The following is a 20,451-nucleotide window of genomic DNA, read 5'->3' as shown; positions in this document are numbered from 1 at the left end:
TACCAATGAAAAATAAATCTCCTTAGTATTAAAAATTGGCAATTTTTGCTTGAATCCTGCATAGGCATATTAGCACAAGGTTTATTCATTCCTGTAGATTCAAAGAGTCAGTTAATATTTTTTGTCAGTTTGCTATTTGAGATACAGCTGGGTTGATATTTACAAAATAAGATAAATTTAATGCCATAACTACTAATGATTGAGTGGTTTTGGACAAATCTTAGCAGTTAACTATTCAAATTTTAATAGTGAACTATCAGAGGACCAGTATGCCATGACTAACTGCATGGAGCTACTGGCTAAGTAGTTTTGGACATATTTGGGTTTACTTTTAAATCAGACAGTCAACCATTAAATACTATTAAATTCTAGTAGAAGCTTTCTCAAGGAGGTGGGAATTGATGACAGGTACATTGAGGGACAAAGTTCATAGAGGCTTGTCAAAACCTTGATATGGAGCATGGTTTTGAACAGAATTGAAACATTGTCTATGAGGCAGGATGATAGGCGTAGACTCGAGTTTTTGAAATGTGAGGGCTTGGAAGGATGGAAAAGATGAGCAGAAATGAAAACAAACGAGTAAGTGCAAAGCATTGAGGGGGGAGGGAGGCGATATTTGGGAAAATGCAAAGGAGGCAGGAAAGATACATGGGTTTGTTTAGCAATGTTGAAGACTGTGATTTAGAGGAGAATGTAAGGCAAGCGAGGAAGGGGCAGGAATATGATAAGAAGTTTTGTCAGAATAGAGTAAGTATACAGAGTTGAAGGGTGCTTACTGTAATTTAGGACGTTGGGGTGTTTTGCCAGGAGAAGCAAGGAAATTTTCGCTGTACCGTTTGGTAGCTTGTGTCACTCCAAAACTTACATATACCCTTAGATCACCGATAATAATAATACAGCACTTTTTATCCTAAGGGATTTCTCGCCTTGGAATGATTTAACTGAGCAGTCATATAAGAACAATTAATGGAATCCCTCAAATATCTCATTTTAATACTTTCGTTAGATCAGAGATCAAACATGCTTAATTCTTTAATTGATATCTATGGGTAAAGCAACAACTTTTTTGTAGTTGTCCAGAGGTGCTGAAATAAAATTCACAGAGCATTGGTTGCAGATTTGCCTCTACGATAACCCCATTAGAAGTTTGCTTTTGTATTATTTTTTCTTAGAAGGCATATAATCAGTTAAATTAAATTTATTCATTGTAAGGATTAGTAGTGCGTTTAACACAGGAGACTACTATCATTGCTATGAACATTTGCAATATCTTGACTGCCAGTATTGATAGTTTAAGCGGCTGCACAATCGACTATCGAAAATCGTCTGCGGTAGTATCGATCGATTATGCCGTCTGTTGTCAGCTCAAAACAGCTGAGGCAAGTACTGCAGATTCAACAAATAATAAGACTTGGAGCTATCATTGGTGTTATTCTGCGCTATAGTCATGTCATCTACTTTTTAAAAGTAAAACCCATACTTATATTTTCTAATGTTTATTTCAGTTTTTCAGCGTGACAAAAGTGAAGTATCATATGCTATGTATATCGTATTTTTGAAAATATTTTATGCATCTAGTAAATCTCTTTCTTTCAGAAAGAGCTTGACCATCTTGATGATTTTTTATTAGTTTGAGCGTTCCGCTGCAAAATGTTCAGAAAAAGGTTATCAAGCTTAACCTTTGCGTCGCCGCTTTGTAAAGGAAAAACGACCAATTTACGGTCAGCACAGACCGTCGGCTACGATGCTTCAAATTCTCAGGAAAAAGAAAGCGCCAACGTATGCCTTCCAAAATCAACAAAGGTAGTAATTTGTGGAGCTGGGGTTCAAGGAGTTGCAGTTGCCTATCATTTAGCAAAAATGGGTTGGGGTAAACAAACTGTTATCTTGGATCAAGGAAAGTAAGTTATTAGACTATTCCTTTTTATTTGTGACTGAAATGTGTAATTATTAATTTCGAACCTATTGGAACCAACGATAATCTAAACGCTCTTATGCTAAGATAATGCATGTCTTCTGATTTCCTCATCTTTTTATACTAGCTTAATGTATGCAACGAATACACACTTTTTAGGCTAGGCAATGTATCAAGTTGGCTGTCGTCGGGGTTAATTGGCATGTTTAAACCCAGTCGTCCCGAAACCAAATTAGCCCAGTACAGCATCAAACTATACAAAGAAATGGAAGCCGCTGGGTTGGAAACTGGATGGAAACAATGTGGCAGCCTTTTGTTAGCTCGAACAAGTGACAGAATGACAGTATTGAAGAGAATGAAAGCTCTCTCCAGGTAATGGCTGAATTTTAGGCGCATATGAAATTTTATTAATGAGATGTGGCACAATGCGCCCTGTATTTTTCATCTTTCTTTGGGATTCAACGAGACCCTGGCTTTTCTGCAATAGTATGTGAAGATCAAATTACCACCGACACGTTGGAATCGTAGAACCTTACCTGTAATGGCCTGCTTTGCGCTTTTTTACTGCCTTGCATCACGAATGATGCCATCAATTTTAATATCTCGAACTTGCTGCTTATTACAATTTTATGCCTACGATAGAAAAAAAGAATGGGTCGCGATAGTCCAGGGGTAGAGCGTTGGAAGGAAGGTCAGGTTCGATTCCCGGGCAAGCCTAAGCCTCTCTGGGCACCATCAGCTGAACCCAAGCTGTGTGATTTTTCGGGCACCAGATCTTACTGGGAGACCATGATGTGTGAATTTCACACACCAACACCTACCAAACCGACCCTCTTTGAGCCATTGATTACTGTGTTTATGGTTTAATAGAAAATGTTTTAAGAGCAGTAAATTGGAAATTTTGATTCTGTGACTTAATTAATACCACAGTTTGGATCAAAAGTTGTTCATGCGACCCTATTATTAGATATATTGTGTGCGACATACTATTTAATAATTCCCACTTAAAAATAACTCCCCCAAATAACTCTATTCAGATCAGCATTAATTATAAAATAATTAGGTGGGGGTACCAGAAATTTTCATGCCATAGCTGCCTGGTGTTTTAAATGAAGATCATTACTTTTTGATTCCACCAGCTGCCTGTGTTATGTCAGGCTCTTCCTAAATGTGAAATGAGCAATAATTTTTAGAAATTTTTTCTGTTTCAGGTCAAGGAATGTTGATTGTGACGTAGTTACGCCTGAGGAAGCCCACAAACTCTGCCCTTTGATATCAGTTGATGACTTGAAGGGTGGGCTCTGGATCCCTGGTGATGGAGTAGGTGACCCTTACAAGCTTTGCCTTTCACTTGCGTCTGCTGTTGAAAAAGAAGGTCAGTCTTATTTCTCTTGCTCATTACCGCACAAATGTGCATCATAATATCTGTCTTAGTACATTTCCACAATATGCGAACTTTATTTGCGTAGCAAAATATAATGCGGTACAAATACTATATGCACATGAGGAAGAGTAGGTGCATTTCATGGGATTCATGGAGTTGTATAATCGAATTGGGATATTCATGGTACTATCTGAATGTTAGTAATCAAAGTTACAATGATTAAAATACCATTATCATATTGGATGATAAAAAAGCCAGTATTGATCAAATTATAATCATTAATGTTTTGAAAATTTTCAATAATTAAGTTAAGACTGTGGTTGCTGATGATTTCCAAACAACTTAATTTGGCGAGACAATTTAGTTTCTCATAGTTATCTTGATTCACAACTTTCTCAGGAAAGTTGATTGTAATAAGTATTTAAGAGCCGTAATGTTTGAATTATCAATTCTCATTGAATTTGTGTTGTGATTATGCACCCGAGCATTGTCACAAGAAATGGGATGAAAGTGATCACTTTCACTATCTTTGAAAGTGAACTTTTTTTGCATTCCTCTGTTAAATATTTCTTGCAGGGGTCACGATAGTTGAAAACTGTGCAGTTCAAAGGGTCATCAATGAGGGTGGAAAAGTAGTTGCTGTGGACACCAGTAAGGGTTTGATTGAATGTGACTACTTTGTTAACTGCGGTGGATTCTGGGCGAGAAAAATTGGACAGATGAGTGAGCCTTTCGTCAAAGTTCCTCTTCATCCATGTGAACATTACTATCTTCACACAAAACCCATCCCTGGATTGGATCCTATGACCCCAGGTACCACTCTCTACCTGCAGTCATCACCGTTGCTCATATCTACTTGTCTCTCCCATTAATGACAAAGTAGATTGCAATCTTTGATTTTCTGTAAACTCTTTTGTTCTCTTCTTAGATTAAAAAGGCTCACTTTGTCACTTCCAGTGGTGAGGGACCAAGATGGACATATATACTTTCGTGAAAATGAGGGAAGACTGATGACTGGTGGTTTTGAACCCGTTGCCAAGCCTGCGTTTGAGGATGGAAATATTCCTGGTAAGATATCATGATTTCTTCTGCATGTTCACTCTGAAAAATAGATCTGCTGTTGGAGTGAACATCGTTGTCTTTGTAAATTTTATTCATTTGTTCTGAATGGCCCTCTTGTAAGGATTGTGGGAAAATATTTACCATCATATTGAAATCATCCATGGTTCCATGGGAAATAGACAACACAAAAAATAACATAAAATTATGAAGCATGCCTGCATTCATGTCGACAAAGGTTATCTTTCAATGCCCAAGTGTTAAGTAAAACTCCACCAAATACGTGTTATTTTCTCCTGTTTTCACCCCTGAATCATCTAGTTCCCTTTTATTGAATACGCAAAACACAGGAATTAAATTATAAATTTAATTTATTTGGTTGTAAAAATCCATAATGGGGGTAGTCTTGGGGGAAGTGTGCTGGGCTATTTACCGGAGGGGCGAGGTTACAAAAAATTCCAGGTGACTAATGGGGACACCGCCAGCTTCACCCAAGCCTTGCAATTTTTTGGTTACTACGTAGATCTACCCAGGAAAAGATAGGCGGCACAGGCAAAGGAACTGACCCCCCCTTATTTACCCCCCCCCCCTGATGTCTGCATTTCACTCGCCACTGGGTGTAGTATTGAGTGAGATCAAACCAACCTTCAGGTTGTTAACTAGTACTACGGTAAACCCATAATGAAATAATGTGAAAAGTATGGGAAAATATAAAATGCATGCATAAAACGTTGTGTCATAATTGTGTAAACCATCTGAAGAAAATAGTTTTTCTCTCAGTTGTGATTTTTGTCAAATAAAAGTTTGTCGTCCGTTCGCTTTTAGGTCACTCTCAAGGCAGTGACTGACAAAATGGTAATAATTGATGATTTTAAAATGATATCCAGTAGTTCAGGCATGGCCGCTTGTGTGTCTTCAATAACAGACTCATTTGAACGAAGAAGGCTTCCTGAAGACTGGGATCACTTTCACATTTTACTGGAAGAGTTGCTGCATCGAGTGCCCAGCTTAAAAGATGCTGTCCTGGAGAAGCTATGCAATGGTCCTGAAGCGTTCTCTCCTGACTGCAAGTGGATTGTAGGAGAAGCACCTGAGGTAAACATTTTATTCTTTCAGTTCAACTCATACTTACTCACGTTAACTCTTTGAGTACCCAAAAGAATACACCTTGCATTTCCACGTATATAATATAATTAGACTGAGGTTTTAACACGTAGTGTCTTCACCTGATGATGATCCTACACATTGAAACCTCCATGTTGTGGTATTGCACAGCTGTGAACAAAACTTTCATGATTTTGGTTAAGATTTATTGTGATTACCGATGAATTTATAATTTTTTTGCCTTTTCTTTCCTTTGCTAAAAGTGTTTCCGAGATATCTACATATGAAGTCATCCATTAAATTAGGACTGATAAACTTAGTTCCTACCTAATGTTAAGGTCATAAAAACTTTGCAGGATTACATATTATATCAAAGATGCGCTTCTTACTAAAGATACTTACTTTACTACTAAAAAAACTACCTTGGATTTTTGATGATCACATCTGTCATGGGGTGTATGATTTTCTGTGGAATCCGACAAGAATGGTTATGATTGCAAAAGTACCTTAGTTGCTGATACACCTAATGTAAATTATTGCTAATTAGAAGAATTATTGTTCACCCTTTTAAATCAGGCAAAGGCTTTAATTATCTTTTCCTTGAAGTTGATAGTTGTCAAATATTTGCCGACAAAAATTATTAATTTGGCCAAAATAACTTTTTGATTTCCCTACAATATGCTAGAAAATTAAATTAAAGTCACACGAAGTTCGTCTATTAAAAATTTGATCAGTCGATTCATAGTGCTTATAGTTTAGATTTTGGACTAGGATGTGGTGGACATGATTTTTTAGCTTGAAAAATGTGGTAGAGACTCCGAATTTTTAAGCTTGAAATAAGTTACTTTCTTTTAAAGCCAACCTATTGCTCATCGCTGAGCTATTGGTTTTTGGAGGACCATTTGATGAAATAGAGAGTGGCAACAAAAAGGAGGGGTAATATGTAGGCACACCAGCTCATGTGCTGACAATGCAACTTTGAAGTTGCTTCATGAAATATATGCTGCTGCGGAGTATGTATGCAGGTCTTGTGAATTGATGATGAACTCAGCAGCAAATTCATCTCAAGTTTCTTTTTACTCTTTATGTACGTGTATTTCACCGAATACTTGAAGGTCATCCAAATTATATTTACTATCTTTATTTATTATATTTTATTTATAGATTATATTTATCTGTATTTATATTTGGGCTCTATGAAATACAGTCCACTGATGGTATATATGCGCAGTGTTTCATATACTTCTGTTTCATTCAGAGCATTTTCATTTCCAAAAGTTCACTATTTGTTGGTATATACTATGATTAACTGCTGGAAGTCCTTTAAGTCCTCCTGTTCTCTACCAAACTCCTCTTTCCTCTATTTATATTCACTTTTTGCCATTAAACCTTCCATTGCCTATCTATGTCCTTAACTCTAACTAAATGGTTTTCTCTTTTTTGTGGTCTGTATAAGGGCAACCTGTATTTGAAGTTGGCTTCACTACCTAATAAAATTTCACAATTGTTGGAGTGTGGCTTTTATTTTGTTATTGTGGAAATTTTTATTTTCTTTGTTATTATTGGCTATGTGGGTCGCGGTAGTCCAGTGGGTAGAGTGTTGGACTGCTGACCGGAGGGTCCCAGGTTCGAGTCCCGGGCAAGGCACTCTGGGCACCTGCAGCTCTACCCAAGCTAAAGTGATTTTTCAGGTACCAGATCTTCCTGGGAAACCATAACTGGCACAGGGAAAGGACCTGGCCCCCCCTACCCTGATGCATGAATTTCACACGCCGTATAGGGCTTAGTACTGGGTGAACTCTACCATCACCTACCAAACCGACCTTCGGGTTGATTACTGTGTTTATGGTTTATATGTGCACTTATGCAACTGCAGTAGGGTAATATTCCATGGCTGGATGAATAATGCCTTGTTTTACCAATTTTACTCAATTCAAGGGAAATGACATGGCCTCTTAAGTCATATATTCTTGGTTCTTAGGGTTGGTACTGGTGACAGTACCACTATATTATTTTGAATGTTTTACAGCTACATTTTCATGCTTCGATAGATACAAAATTACTTCGTGGCTGCAGGGATGAAAACAGTGGGAATAGCCGCTGCTGGAGGAGTTGGAAAAGTCACTGCAGATTGGATTGTAAATGGGTACTCTGAAATTGACATGTATGAGCTGGATATCCGGAGATTCCTAGGCCTTCATAATAATAGGAAATTCCTGCGGGATAGAGTGAGGGAAGTCCCAGGTATGCAAGTAATGTAGGTAAACTAATAGTAACAATAATTATAACCAATGTGTTTTTTGCATTAACATTTTATTGCTCTTGCTTCTCAGATTTCTGAAAATAAGCAATTTATTCTTTTTGGGTAACATTACGTGATTAGCATGCATTTTCAAGCCTACTTAATTAACTAACTTCCTTGAAGAGCTGCTTGAGGAATATGAATGTGACGTTTTTCAAAGTTATGAACTAGTGCTCGACATTTGTTGCTTTTAAGCTTGTTTTCTCCTTCTGGAACATATTTTGATGATTATTATTCCATTTAAAATTTTCATAAAAATCATGATCATTCATAATTCATCATACAAAATTTTCATATTTTCATTTTATTCATTACATTTTTATTTCATTGGTGGGTCCATTAATCTCATTTAGTTTATTGAATTTTACGTTCAATTAACAAAATAGTTACAAAGCAAACCCAATCAAATGTGATTAAAATTTATTACCTGAAATAATAAAAAAGTCTTAAAACATGTTTCTTTTGCAATGTACACAAAAGACTCATTTGTTGAGAGTTAAAGTTTGTCACAATTTGCATTTTCCAGAATTCTATTCCATGGTGGGGTTTTCACAATAATTAGGTTACACATTGTTTCTCAAATCGTTCCTTACCTTGCTCCTTAGGATCTTGCATTAATACTTTATCCTAGAAAATTAATAAAACTGAAATGTTAATGAGTATATTCGCCAATATAAATTACATTATGCAAGTGTAGCAGATTGCTGAAATGTTCTTCTTTATGTAAACTTTGAAAATAATATATTTTTATCAATTTTTCATAATTGAAATAGTTTTCATGTAGTGGAGAAATAGTATTGTGTGTGATATAGATAGCATAAAATCATTTCTGCCCAATTTATAATATTTGAATATATTTCTCAGAATAAGGATCCAATATAGCTTAGGCATAGGTACTACAATTTACATTGCACAAAAGAGTAGTATAAAAATTGTGATTTTTCTGATTTAAAATATCTTGTTTACACAGCACGGCAATCTTTGCATTTTAAAAATTACAGCAAAAATCTGTAAAGCAAAAGGCAATGAAGAAGGATAAGTGGCACCTTTGACTTTGATTGGATGAACTGTATTTTATGGATAATTTTTCCATGCTGGGCTCAAAAGTTAAAATTGCCATTCTTCCTAGAATATACCTACTGTAACTCTTTTCTGCATTATAAGAAAGTTTATGGGGATCGGGATTGGTGTGGTAGCAATCGCACTGGCTTCCCACCCAGATGGCTCGGGTTCAAATCCTGGCGGTGGTGCATATTTTTCGGAGGTATCTCGATCCCTACTTGAGGTGCTTTGTGGAGGGCACTTTGAATGAGTACACCGTCTGTTGGATGGGACATTAAGCTGCGGACCCCTTGGCTCCTTTCGTAAAGAGTAGGCTAATGCCGACGCCTGGTTACTCTCCGCCCTTCATCCTTTCCTTTCCATCCCCTATGGCGCAAATGACCTCAGCAGTCGGTCGCCTCCCCTAAATACTACTACTACTAAGAAAGTTTATTTTCTCTTGACCATTTAACCAGAGATACTTGAACTTGAATTTTAAAAAATAATTTACTCTACTCACTCTTTTAAACACCATAAAATCAACGGCATACATTAAACACTGTGAATGATGTACAAACAAGAGGCAGATTGTTAGCAAAGACTAGGAATAAAAAATTTCATAAGTTGGACCCTGGTGGAACATCTTAACTTATTAACATGTTCTGTGCAAAAAATGTTGCATTTGATCAGAGGATAGCCAATTCAACAAATAACCAGATCTACCAGTGCTGTGGAGTTTCCTAACTAAAATGAAATGATTGACTGTGTTGAAAGCTTTCTTAAAGCCAATGTAGATTACATTAGATGATATTGGGTATGACTGTTCATGTTACTTATGATATGCTCTATGGAATTTACTAAGTTACAAACCATACTTTCTTTTGTCCTGAAAAATGTAGCAAATTCACTCATTTGGGTTTTCGCTTGCAAGTGTAAATGCTTACAAATAATGTACTCAAGTATCTTTAAGAATACTGACAGAATGCTTACAGATTAATAGTGCACTTCCTTTATTTTATCACCACTATTAAAAATGGCCCACATTTTTGCAATTTTCCATTTCATAGGGAACATTGCACTTTTCAAAGATAGATTAAATAATTTACATTGTAGCAAGTACATCGGAGCGTTTCTTTGTAAGGAAAAATTGAAACACTATCATGCCTTGGTACTATTTTTAATCATCTTTTTGGATCTCAGAACTTCATCTGATGTAATCTTTTCCAGTGAGAAGTTGATTAATGAATAATATTTTTGTCCGTAATTATGTTGACTTTAATGTAGTTCAGAAGCATAAACTAAGAAAAAATATTATTGAAATACATTTTCCATTTCAGATAGATTTTACAAATTTATATCAATTATAATTCAAATAACATTCTCAGTATTTTATTGGATCAAGTACTCTTACAAGTTCTCAAAAAGTATTGGCGTTACCTCCTACAAAATTTTGTTTGACACTTCTGTGTAAGAATTAAAAGCATCCTCAGATGTTTTCTCTCGGATTTTAACCATATATACATATAGTGATGATATTTTGACCCTTTTTGTTTTAATTGCTTTCTGTGATGCTTTTTCTCAAATTTAAATGAACTAATGTGGTACCATGACGGGTATTTGTTTTGATGTCTTGCATTTTAGAATAGATTAGTTCATTCCCTGATACAGATAATTATGAAAAATATCCAATCCCAATTTACGAGGGTCATCCGGAAAGTAGTACCCGTTCGTGCCGCATGAAGTGCTGACGACGCGAGTAGCCGCTGGACGAGGTCAGATAGCTTCAGTGGCTTGTCTGCCTTCTCTGAGCCAAGTTGCGTGACGCTAGCATTGCCTGTGTTGTTTCTGTGATTGTTTACAATGTTTAAAAAAATTGAGAACGCCGCCAGTTGTGAAGTGAGGGCAGTGATTAAATTCCTCAATGCAAGAAACGTTCGCCCATGTGACATTCATCGCCAATTAAAGGAGGTGTATGGAGACAATGTAATGGACGAGTCGTCTGTTCGGCGGTGGTGTCGCAACTTCAACATGGGGAGGGGGAACACACACGACGATGAGCGTTCGGGGAGACCGTCTGTCATTACAGACCAACTGGTGAGCTCAGTTGACGAATTCGTGAGGAACGATCGGCGCGTCACAATTGATGACATCTGTGAGCATTTTCCCAATGTTTCTCGAACAATTGTTCATGAAATTGTTAAACACCATCTGCATTATGCAAAAATTTGTGCAAGATGGGTCCCTCGCGTATCTCAATGAGCTGGCGGCGAAGGACTATGCAGCAGGAATACAGAAACTTGTCACACGTTATGACAAATGCCTTAATTTGCTTGGAGATTATGTTGAGAAGTAGTTTAAAGTATCCTCTTTCAAATAAAATTTTTTATGTTTGTTAATATTTACTTTTGTGTCTTTATTTCACGAACGGGTACTACTTTCCGGATGACCCTCGTAGAATTTTAGTGACTGCAGTCCAAATCTCTACTTATTTACTCTTCTAATAATTTTTGATAATCTCTCCTTTAAAAATCACATGAAGTGCTTGACTTCTTGAATTTATTCCTTCATACTGTAGAAGAAAATTTAAATGCCGAGGCCAAGTGATGATTATCCTCTTTTAAAATTAAAGAACTCATTTTCACCCAGTTGATGTTATTGCTATGTTGATTGGTTAATTTCAAGTCCACTGTTTAAGCTCCCTGCATAATTTATTAGTTCTTAATTCATAATATTTTGGAACTGTTTCAATTAAGTAATAACTGTTTCATTTTTCCTGATAGGAGGCACAAAGTTAATTAATCAGTTGAAATCATCTAAAAATATTATGCCATAGGTCATATAATATCACTTAAGTGTATGATTGATAACTTGTTGAAAGATTTTTTTCAGTAAATCAATTTGTGCATCTGATGGAATGTGCATGCCACCAAGATAGTGCAATTTGTTTCTCCTGAGAAAATAACTTAACCCAAATATTTTCAACACTGGTCTTTAGTTCATGTACTACACGAGATTTATATTTGTTGTTTATCATAGCCATTGCATTACTACCTAGTTATTCGTTTTTTGTTGATGAATGTTATATATTTTGCTGTTTGACATGAGTGCTGCATGTCATGAAATCAGCTTCATTGAGCTTTTGGAGATGGTATTAAAATGATATACAGTGGAATGTCATACAATGAGCATTATTGGTGCTAAACACAAACTGCAGAAGCAGGAACACCATGAATCATTCGAGGAATTATCCTCTCTCCTTTATTCGTTATGCGAAAAGTTGCTCAATAAGCAAGTCATTTTCGGGCACAATATTTTGGCTTATTATGCAAATTACTCACTGTGTAAAGTGCTCATTTATTGAGGTTCCACTGTGCACATTTAAAACAATGATGTGTCAGCCTCTTGCCCAACTCTTTATTTTAGGAATCCATTATCAAATTGCATTTCCATTTTGGGAATTTAAAACTGGCAGGAACCTCAGGATGTCTCCAATTTACCCAAACTTGAAGGAAGCGGGTGCTGTGTTTGGCCAAGTCATGGGCTACGAAAGACCGAGTTGGTTTGATCCAAGTGAAGGTAAAGCCATTCTCCATATATTTGTGTGTATTCAAGTTTATAATGAAACTCTTGCCTAAGAAATGCTTATTTCATAAAAAATCTCAATATACGAGTAAAATGTATATTTATATAGTAAAAAAACATGGCACTTGTATTGACTTCATGATCAAAAATGCAACCATGACATTATGATTGAAAATACAAATTGAGCAATTTAGAATTAAGGCAACGAATAAAATTAATCAAATATTTTGCTAGTGCGAGTCTGAGGGAGCTAACCAGGGTTTTTACTTTTGGCACCATGAGCACTTGACCCTAAAAATAATGAAGGGTATACTTTTTGTTGAGGCCACTGATCTAAGGTCAAAATTTTCAATCTTAGCAGCTTGAGATAAAATTTAAGTTCTGAATGTCTATGGGAGTAGAAGAAATTGCTGTTTTCCACAGTTTTATCTGGTGCTCAATGGTACTGTTTATACTAAGAAGTATGTATTGTGGAAAAGATAAGGCAGGGGCGGCGAGTTGGAAAATGGAATGTAGAAGCATTAAAAGGTTTGAAAAGGAAGAAATACAAACAGGCGGTAGAGGAAATCATGGAGGATGGTAAAGAGCTAAGTACTATCGAAGAAAAATGGGAAATGATCAAGAAGGGGTTGTCTAAAGCCGCAAAAGACACTATTGGAACCGTTAACGCTAAAAGGACTAGGAAACCATGGATCACGGATGAGATGATTACAAAGATGGATGAGCGGAGAAAATGGAAGAATATGAATACAGAATTAGGCGAAATGAAGTACAAAGAATTAAACAGAAAATTGAGGCGGGCAACAAATAAAGCAAAAGAAGCATGGTGGAAGACGCAGTGCGAGGATATGGAAAGTCTGCAGAGGAAGGGTGAAATCGGTGCACTGTACAGCAAAGTTAAATCGTTATCGGCAAGTAAGAAAGGAAGAGCTATGCTAACAGTTAGAGATAAGGCGGGTAAGGTAATAGTTGACGCAGGGAAGATCCAAGAGAGATGGAAGGAATATATATAGAAGAACTGTATAGTAAAGAGCTTAGCCCAGCAAAGTTAGACATAGAAAAGGAACATGACATAGAGGATGATAGCTTAGGTCCAGGCATACTAGACAATGAGATAGAAAGGGCATTAAGGGAGATGAAACTAAACAAGGCCGTGGGGGAGGATAACATTCCCGTGGAACTTTTAAAAGGCTTAGGAAAATGTGGGAGGAAGAGGCTATATGGGCTGATCCGTAGTATTTATGAGGAAGGAATCTGGCCGGAAGACTTTGTGAGATCAGTTTTAGTTCCTATTCCAAAAAAAGGTAAAGGCTACGTCTTGTGAGGGCTACAGGACGATAAGTTTGATATCCCACGCAGCTAAAGTTGTTCTCAGGATCATAAACAAAAGGATAGAGAGTAGGGCAAATGATTACTTAAGGGATGATCAGTTTGGGTTTAGGAAGGGGAGAGGTACGTGCCATTGCAGTAATGAGATTATTAACCGAGAGGAAAATAGAACACAATGAGGAGGTATTTGCCTGTTTCGTAGATTTTGAAATGATTACTTAGGGGATGATCAGTTTGGGTTTAGGAAAGGGAGAGGTACGCGTGATGCCATTGCGGTAATGAAATCACTAATCGAGTGGAATATAGAATGCAACCAGGAGGTATTTGCCTGCTTCGTAGATTTCGAAAAAGCGTTTGGTAGAGTGAATTGGGAAAAACTAATGAGTATACTGCAGAAAATAGGAGTAGATTGGATGGAAAGGAGGCTAATCCGCAACCTGTACATGTATCAGACTGCTCAGGTGCGGGTAGGAAATGGGGGGTCCGGATGGGCAGTGTTAGGAAGAGGTGTAAGGCAGGGTTGCCCATTATCACCGTTGCTGTTCAACCTGTATGCAGAGGAAATGATCAAAGAGGCATGGGAAGAACTGGAGGTAGGGATGAAAGTGGGCGGAGAATTCGTAAAATCAGTTAGGTTTGCTAATGACCAAGCTTTAGTGTGTCAGTCAGCCAAGGGGTTGCAAGCATTGCTGAGTGAATTGGAAATTCAGTGCGGCAGGTATGGGATGAAAATCAATATTAATAAAACAAAGGTTATGCGATTTTCTAGAAAGAAAAAGGCTAAGCTGAACATTAAAATAGGAGGGCAAAAACTAAAGCAGGTAGAACATTTTTCGTATCTCGGTAGTGTTTTGGACCAACACGGTAAAAGTAGTAGGGACGTAAGGAGAAGAATTGCACTAGGCAAAGAGGCTTTCACAAGGAGGAGGGAGTTGATGACAGGGACGTTGAGTAAGGATGTTAAGAAAAGACTCGTAAAAACTTTGATGTGGAGCATAGCTATGTACGGTGCGGAAACTTGGTCATTGAAGCAGGAGGATAGACGTAGACTGGAGGCTTTTGAAATATGGGTGTGGAGAAGAATGGAGAAGGTGAAATGGACAGAGAAGAAAACAAATGAGGATGTACTTGGTATGGTGGGCGAAGAGAGGGGTTTGTTGGGAGAAATCCTATGGAGGCAGGAAAAGTGGATGAAGGGGGTATTGACCGGCAGTGGGTTGTTGAAGACTGTGATAGAGGGGAGAATGTTGGACAAACAAGGAAAGGGAAGGAACAGGATAGCGATGTTGGACGGGATGAAGGGAGGAAGAAAGTACTCAGAGATGAAGAGGAACCTGATGTAGAGTGGGATGCTGGATTTTTTGTTTTGTTAGGAGTAATAAAATATTTATTTAGTAGCTGTGTCCATCCAAAAACCTACCTTAACCAGTAGATTACCTAATAATAATAATAATAATGTATTGTGGAAAATTTTTTGTAGCTTGTATTCCAATCTATGAAAGGTGATGCATGGAAGCAATGCAATGCCAGCAACAGGTACATTTTTAGTATGAGGGAATTCAGCGGTAGGGTGTGCAAAGGGAGAGGAAGGCACCAGAGATAAGCAAAGGGTTTTCAGGGGCGTGCATTTTTGGATTGCTATTAGCATAGAGGACAGACCATTCCAGAATAGCAACAAGCAATGGGAAAAAAATGAGAAAAAATATTTTAGTTTATTTAACTCAATCTGATCCGCATAAGAGTGTGCTTCTGCTGTGTTAGCTTCACACACTAAGGCTTTGGTTTGTTTCTGTGCTCATGTGCACTTGACTAATATTTGAATACTGAGTCATAAAATACTCCAGAGCGATCTAATATGGGTACCTTGAGGCTGGATCAGTTTTTGGAGAATACTACTTAAGGGGGAATAATGACAGTAAAATATGTAGGTTGATTAGGTTTTAAGGGGTCTCTGGTCTACGTACATTGGTTTTAGTACCATCAATACTAAAAAAATATGAATGCCATTATTTGGTAAGTAGGTGGTCATATGTATGTGTACAAGAAAGACCCTTGAGAGATGTAAAGGCACCAGCAATAACCTTTGGGTAGTCTTTTGTTGTATAGTAACGAAAATACTTCTTCTGCTAGTAATGGCAATGTAAATATTATCATTTGATAGTTAGTTGATTATAGTATCTATTTGCTGCTATTGTATTTTGAATGTAGTTTAAAAAGTGTGCATTTTGAAATATGCAATATTTTCAGGCTTAACTTTGTGGAAATCCATTATCACTGAGGTAAAATATACCAATGTACCTTTCCACAAAATGTTTTATTTGGTACAACTAGTTTCGATACATTACGCTTCTGAGTATACCACTCTCTAGGGGCAATTACAGCCACGAACTTAATGCCATAAAGTGGATTGTAACAAAAAAATGTATACAACAATACTCAATGTTGGAAAACAAGATAAGGAAAAACACAGTTTCCCTCCTTTGCCATCCCACTGAAGCAAAGGGTGCATCCCAAAAAGAGTGGTGCAAATTACCGTTCTACGGAAACCGACCTTCGGGTTGATTACTGCGTTTATGGGGGTTTATATATATATACATATATATATATATATATATATACATATATATATATATATATATATATATATATATATATATATATATATATATATATATATATATAAACCCCCATAAACGCAGTAATCAACCCGAAGGTCGGTTTGGTAGGTGATGGTAGAGATCACCCAATACTAAGCCCTATACGGGGTGTGAAAATTCACACATCAGGGTAGGGGGGCCAGTTCCTTTCCCTGTGCCGGTTATGGTTTCCCAGGAAGACCTGGTACCCGAAATATTACTTTAAGCTTGGGTGGAGCTACAGGTGCCCAGAGTGCCTTGCCCGGGAATCGAACCCGGGACCCTCTGGTCAGCAGTCCAACGCTCTACCCACTGGACTACCACGACCCACATATATATATATTTTTGTATATGTGTATATATATATATATATATAACAGACCTGTATGTGTAACTCTGTAGCTTAGGATGATGCCAATGCGTCGAAACTAGTTGTGCCGAATAAAATATTTGGTGGAAATATACATTGGTATTTTTTACTTCAGTGTACATTTTGATGTTTATTTTGGTTTTCTGCATTGATTCTATAATTAATCACCGAGAATCCATGGATTTGCAGTGATAAGAAGCATCTAAATAGGAATTGTTTTGAATAAGTTTTAATGAAGCAACAGTACAATCAGGGTGTATGCTAACTTGAAGGACTCAGGAAATCCAATAGTTCTGGAAAAATAACTTTCTGAGAATAATGGGATAATATTCTGCAATTTAGAGCTGCATAATAAGCTCACTAAAATATTTCAATTGGTAGTTCTTTTTAATTTTATATTAGAAATTATATTTTCTTTTTATTAATTTGTAATAAATATACTCTTTTTGGTGGTTCCCATCTTTGTTCCTTTAATTTTTTTCTGTGGTGCCTACTTCCCTTATGTCCATGAAATTTGCAAAAATCTCTGGAAAGCTGAAAAAAATCTCCAGAAAATTGAAATATGGAGCAGTTGTAGATATTCTTATTATACAGCTGTATAGTATTACATCAGCTTAATGTATAACTGACACCCAGAGAGTGCCAATCATAATAATTGCCTATGTGTAACTGTGTAATTCAGTATTCTGTTGTTCAACTCTTAATAACCACTTATCCCAGTAATTAGTTGTAGAGATACTATGAAATAATCAGATTTTCTTGAAATTTCCTCAATGAGGAGGGTAAAGTAAAATATTGTGGGAGAGATTCAATGCATCTAGTGAAAAGAATCATGCTTGGTAGCAAATAAGGATGAATGCACCATAAAATGATTCATAATCATTTTATTACTGTTTAATTCTTAAAAAAATTGTAATTCGTTAAATTTATGTCTTTAGGATTACTGAATTCAATGAAATGTTGGCCAAATTTCACTTTGGTATGAAAAGGATGGGGCGTTCATAAAAATTGTTGCATTGAGTATTTAATTTATGGTATCATCATGTCCCTTAAAAAAAAAAACTTGAATATTTCTTGAAAATTGTGGGTATTCTCTTGTATAAACAATCATTCACAAAATTTGTTTGACTGTAAACAGTGGACCCTGTGGAAATATCTTCAAACTATCCCTTATAAATATGTCAGACTCTGGGTCATTTCTTGGGAAAATATTTTTCTCAGCTCAATATGTGGTTACGTTTGAATTGTATTACACTATTTTTGGTTTTCCTTTGCACCAGAGTATGATGAAGTTGATGGGACCCGCCCATATAGGATAGCATATACAAATACATTTAGTAAGCCTCCCTGGTTTGATATAGTTAAAGAAGAGTATTCTGCTTGTCGTGAGGCAGTTGGACTAAGTGATTTTTCATCATTTACTAAATTTGATCTTTGGGTAAGTAAATTTGTACATAGATATGTGAGGGTATGTGTTATAATAGCAAATAAAAATGCTGTTGCATAATCATTGGATGTCAGTTTACCATAAAATTTCACTGCCTGCTTCCATTAATTTTTTTGTCACTCCTATAGAAGTCCCAAGAGCTTTAAAGGATAACATTCCTCTCATTTTTCTCAGCATACGTGCATGCATGTAAACAGGAAAAAGATTATTATCTTATCTGAGATGTTTCTCAAAATTACTCAGACCAAACCATAGCGTGTGTAAATCATTTGTCTAGACTATGATTTGAACCTGAATCCTAAGATTTCTGGCTGAGTGCTTCAGCTAGTTCAGCTACTGTGGGGTTCTCTTGCTTTGCGTGAATAAGGTCTTTAAAGGAACAAATTGTTTTAATAAATGAGCCCTACAGTGTCATAATAAGGGTTGTAAGATGCTTCATGGCATTCTATGTACTGTAATTCATCTACCAATATTGTTCCTTTAGAACCCTTAGAAATTCACAGCATAACAGGATGCCTTTTGAGCTTACCTGGTGAAGGTATTTGGCCAGAAATCAAAGGGTCATGATTCTAATCCAGTCTGGGTGAATAATTATTCCTCTATGAATATTTTTTTTACATTTCCTGGAGTTAAGTTGAAAATTTTGTATGCATACAGTGTTCAACTATGCTGGAGGATCCAAAACCTCTCGTAGAGCCCATGCTTGCAGTCATTCCATTAGCCTTAATAATTTTCCTTGTGTGTCTTCTTCTACTTTTAAATGAAAATAAAATTAATTTTTATGTAAAAAGTGGAAAAACATTTCTGACTAACCTGTTTTCTTTGTCATTATTAGTCTCGAGGAACTGAAGTTGTGGATAGTTTGCAGTATTTGTGCTCGAATGATGTGGATATTCCCATTGGAGGTATAATTCACACTGGAATGCAGAATAAATTGGGTGGATATGAAAATGATTGCAGTCTAGCTAGGCTTGCTGAAAATCAGTAAGTGAAAGTGCTTCAGAATGTTTTGTGTCAGCCTAAGGATAATTATTTGTAACACTGAAACCTCTTGAACTGTGAATGACCTTTTCAAATAAGTTTTTCTTCATGGAAATCTTTGTTAATGAACAACCATAGTTGATGAGACATGCAGTAGATGGTTTACTGAGACTTGAATGACTTTTGTCTCTAATATATATCTCATGACAAATACAGGGTTCGTCCGGAAAATAAGTGTACTGAGCTCAGGAAAAAAAATGTATTACACTTTTACATATCTTAAGCTAATATTCCTCAAAATAGGACCCTTGTGAGTCGATACACTTGTTCCAGCGGCGTTCCCATTCCTGGAACGCTCCCGCGAAGGAATCATCGGGAACCTCTCGAAGACACGTCGTCACGGCCTCTTTGACGGCGTCCAAAGTCCCGTATCGCGTTCCTTTCAAACTCCTCTTTATCTTCGGGAACAGAAAGAAGTCCGGTGGTGCCAAGTCCGGGCTGTAGGGTGGGTGCGGCAGCGTTGCCACGCCGTGCTTGGCCAAGAAGTCCGACACGACAAGCGCGGTGTGAGACGGCGCATTGTCGTGATGCAGCCGCCAGATGTTTTTGATCGCTGGCCGGACGCGGGCGACTCGTTTTCGAAGATTACACTGCTCTGCTATCATCCGAACACTAAGACGACGATCAGAGTTCAGTACATCGCGAACTTTTCGCACATTTTCGTCAGTGAGTGTCGTTGATGGGCGTCCAGGCCTTGGTTCGTCGTCGACCTCTTCTCTGCCCTCCACGAACATCTTGTGCCACCAAAAGATCATATTTCTGGGCATGGCTGACTCCCCGTAAGCCTGGTTAATCATACCGACAGTTTTGGTAGACGATTTCCCAAGCTTTACCGCATATTTGATGGAATAACGCTGCTCCAAAAACTTCGGCATCGCGTTCCGTGACGTGGGTCGAGCGTGGAGGTTTGCATTAACAGAGCTCCTCACTACACCACAGCTCAGAGCCGACTGCCTTTTTCAGCGTCGCTTGCCAACATATCCCCCTCCAATCGCAGCCCGTCACAGCGGTGCTGGGCGCGCCTGGAGCGGCGGGAAAAAATCAGTACACTTATTTTCCGGACGAACCCTGTATGACTCCATATCAGCAATCCTTTGTCTATATTTGTCTTCCAGTCATTTTTTCCTGGCTCTGTGATTGGTTTAGCTTTCTGAGAAAAATACGCTCTGAAATTCACTTTTTGATAGTTCTGTATTCTTGTAAATCTATAATTCAACCCTTGTAAACATGCCTGAAAAACA

The 20,451-nt window shown here is 37.2% G+C and overlaps 1 protein-coding gene across 1 annotated transcript in view; it reads left to right on the top strand.

Annotated features, from left to right (window-relative positions):
* The first annotated feature begins 1,369 nt into the window (after positions 1 to 1,369).
* LOC139692268 (pyruvate dehydrogenase phosphatase regulatory subunit, mitochondrial) overlaps positions 1,370 to 20,451 on the top strand; it is a 29,769-nt gene continuing 10,687 nt past the window's right edge. The window contains exons 1-11 of the mRNA XM_071590347.1: positions 1,370 to 1,467; positions 1,597 to 1,901; positions 2,075 to 2,287; positions 3,127 to 3,290; positions 3,876 to 4,112; positions 4,257 to 4,367; positions 5,284 to 5,453; positions 7,514 to 7,706; positions 12,229 to 12,381; positions 18,003 to 18,160; positions 19,005 to 19,153. Coding sequence (XP_071446448.1) covers positions 1,651 to 1,901; positions 2,075 to 2,287; positions 3,127 to 3,290; positions 3,876 to 4,112; positions 4,257 to 4,367; positions 5,284 to 5,453; positions 7,514 to 7,706; positions 12,229 to 12,381; positions 18,003 to 18,160; positions 19,005 to 19,153 — 1,799 coding nt within the window. The 5' untranslated portion in view covers positions 1,370 to 1,467; positions 1,597 to 1,650. The remainder of the gene's footprint in view (positions 1,468 to 1,596; positions 1,902 to 2,074; positions 2,288 to 3,126; positions 3,291 to 3,875; positions 4,113 to 4,256; positions 4,368 to 5,283; positions 5,454 to 7,513; positions 7,707 to 12,228; positions 12,382 to 18,002; positions 18,161 to 19,004; positions 19,154 to 20,451) is intronic.

Source organism: Hetaerina americana, unplaced genomic scaffold (assembly GCF_022747635.1).
Source record: "Hetaerina americana unplaced genomic scaffold, ioHetAmer1.1.p SCAF_4, whole genome shotgun sequence".
In the NCBI taxonomy this organism is placed as follows: Eukaryota; Metazoa; Arthropoda; class Insecta; order Odonata; family Calopterygidae; genus Hetaerina; species Hetaerina americana.
Note: the sequence above shows the minus strand (reverse complement) of the source record. Positions and strands in the feature narration are given on the sequence as shown.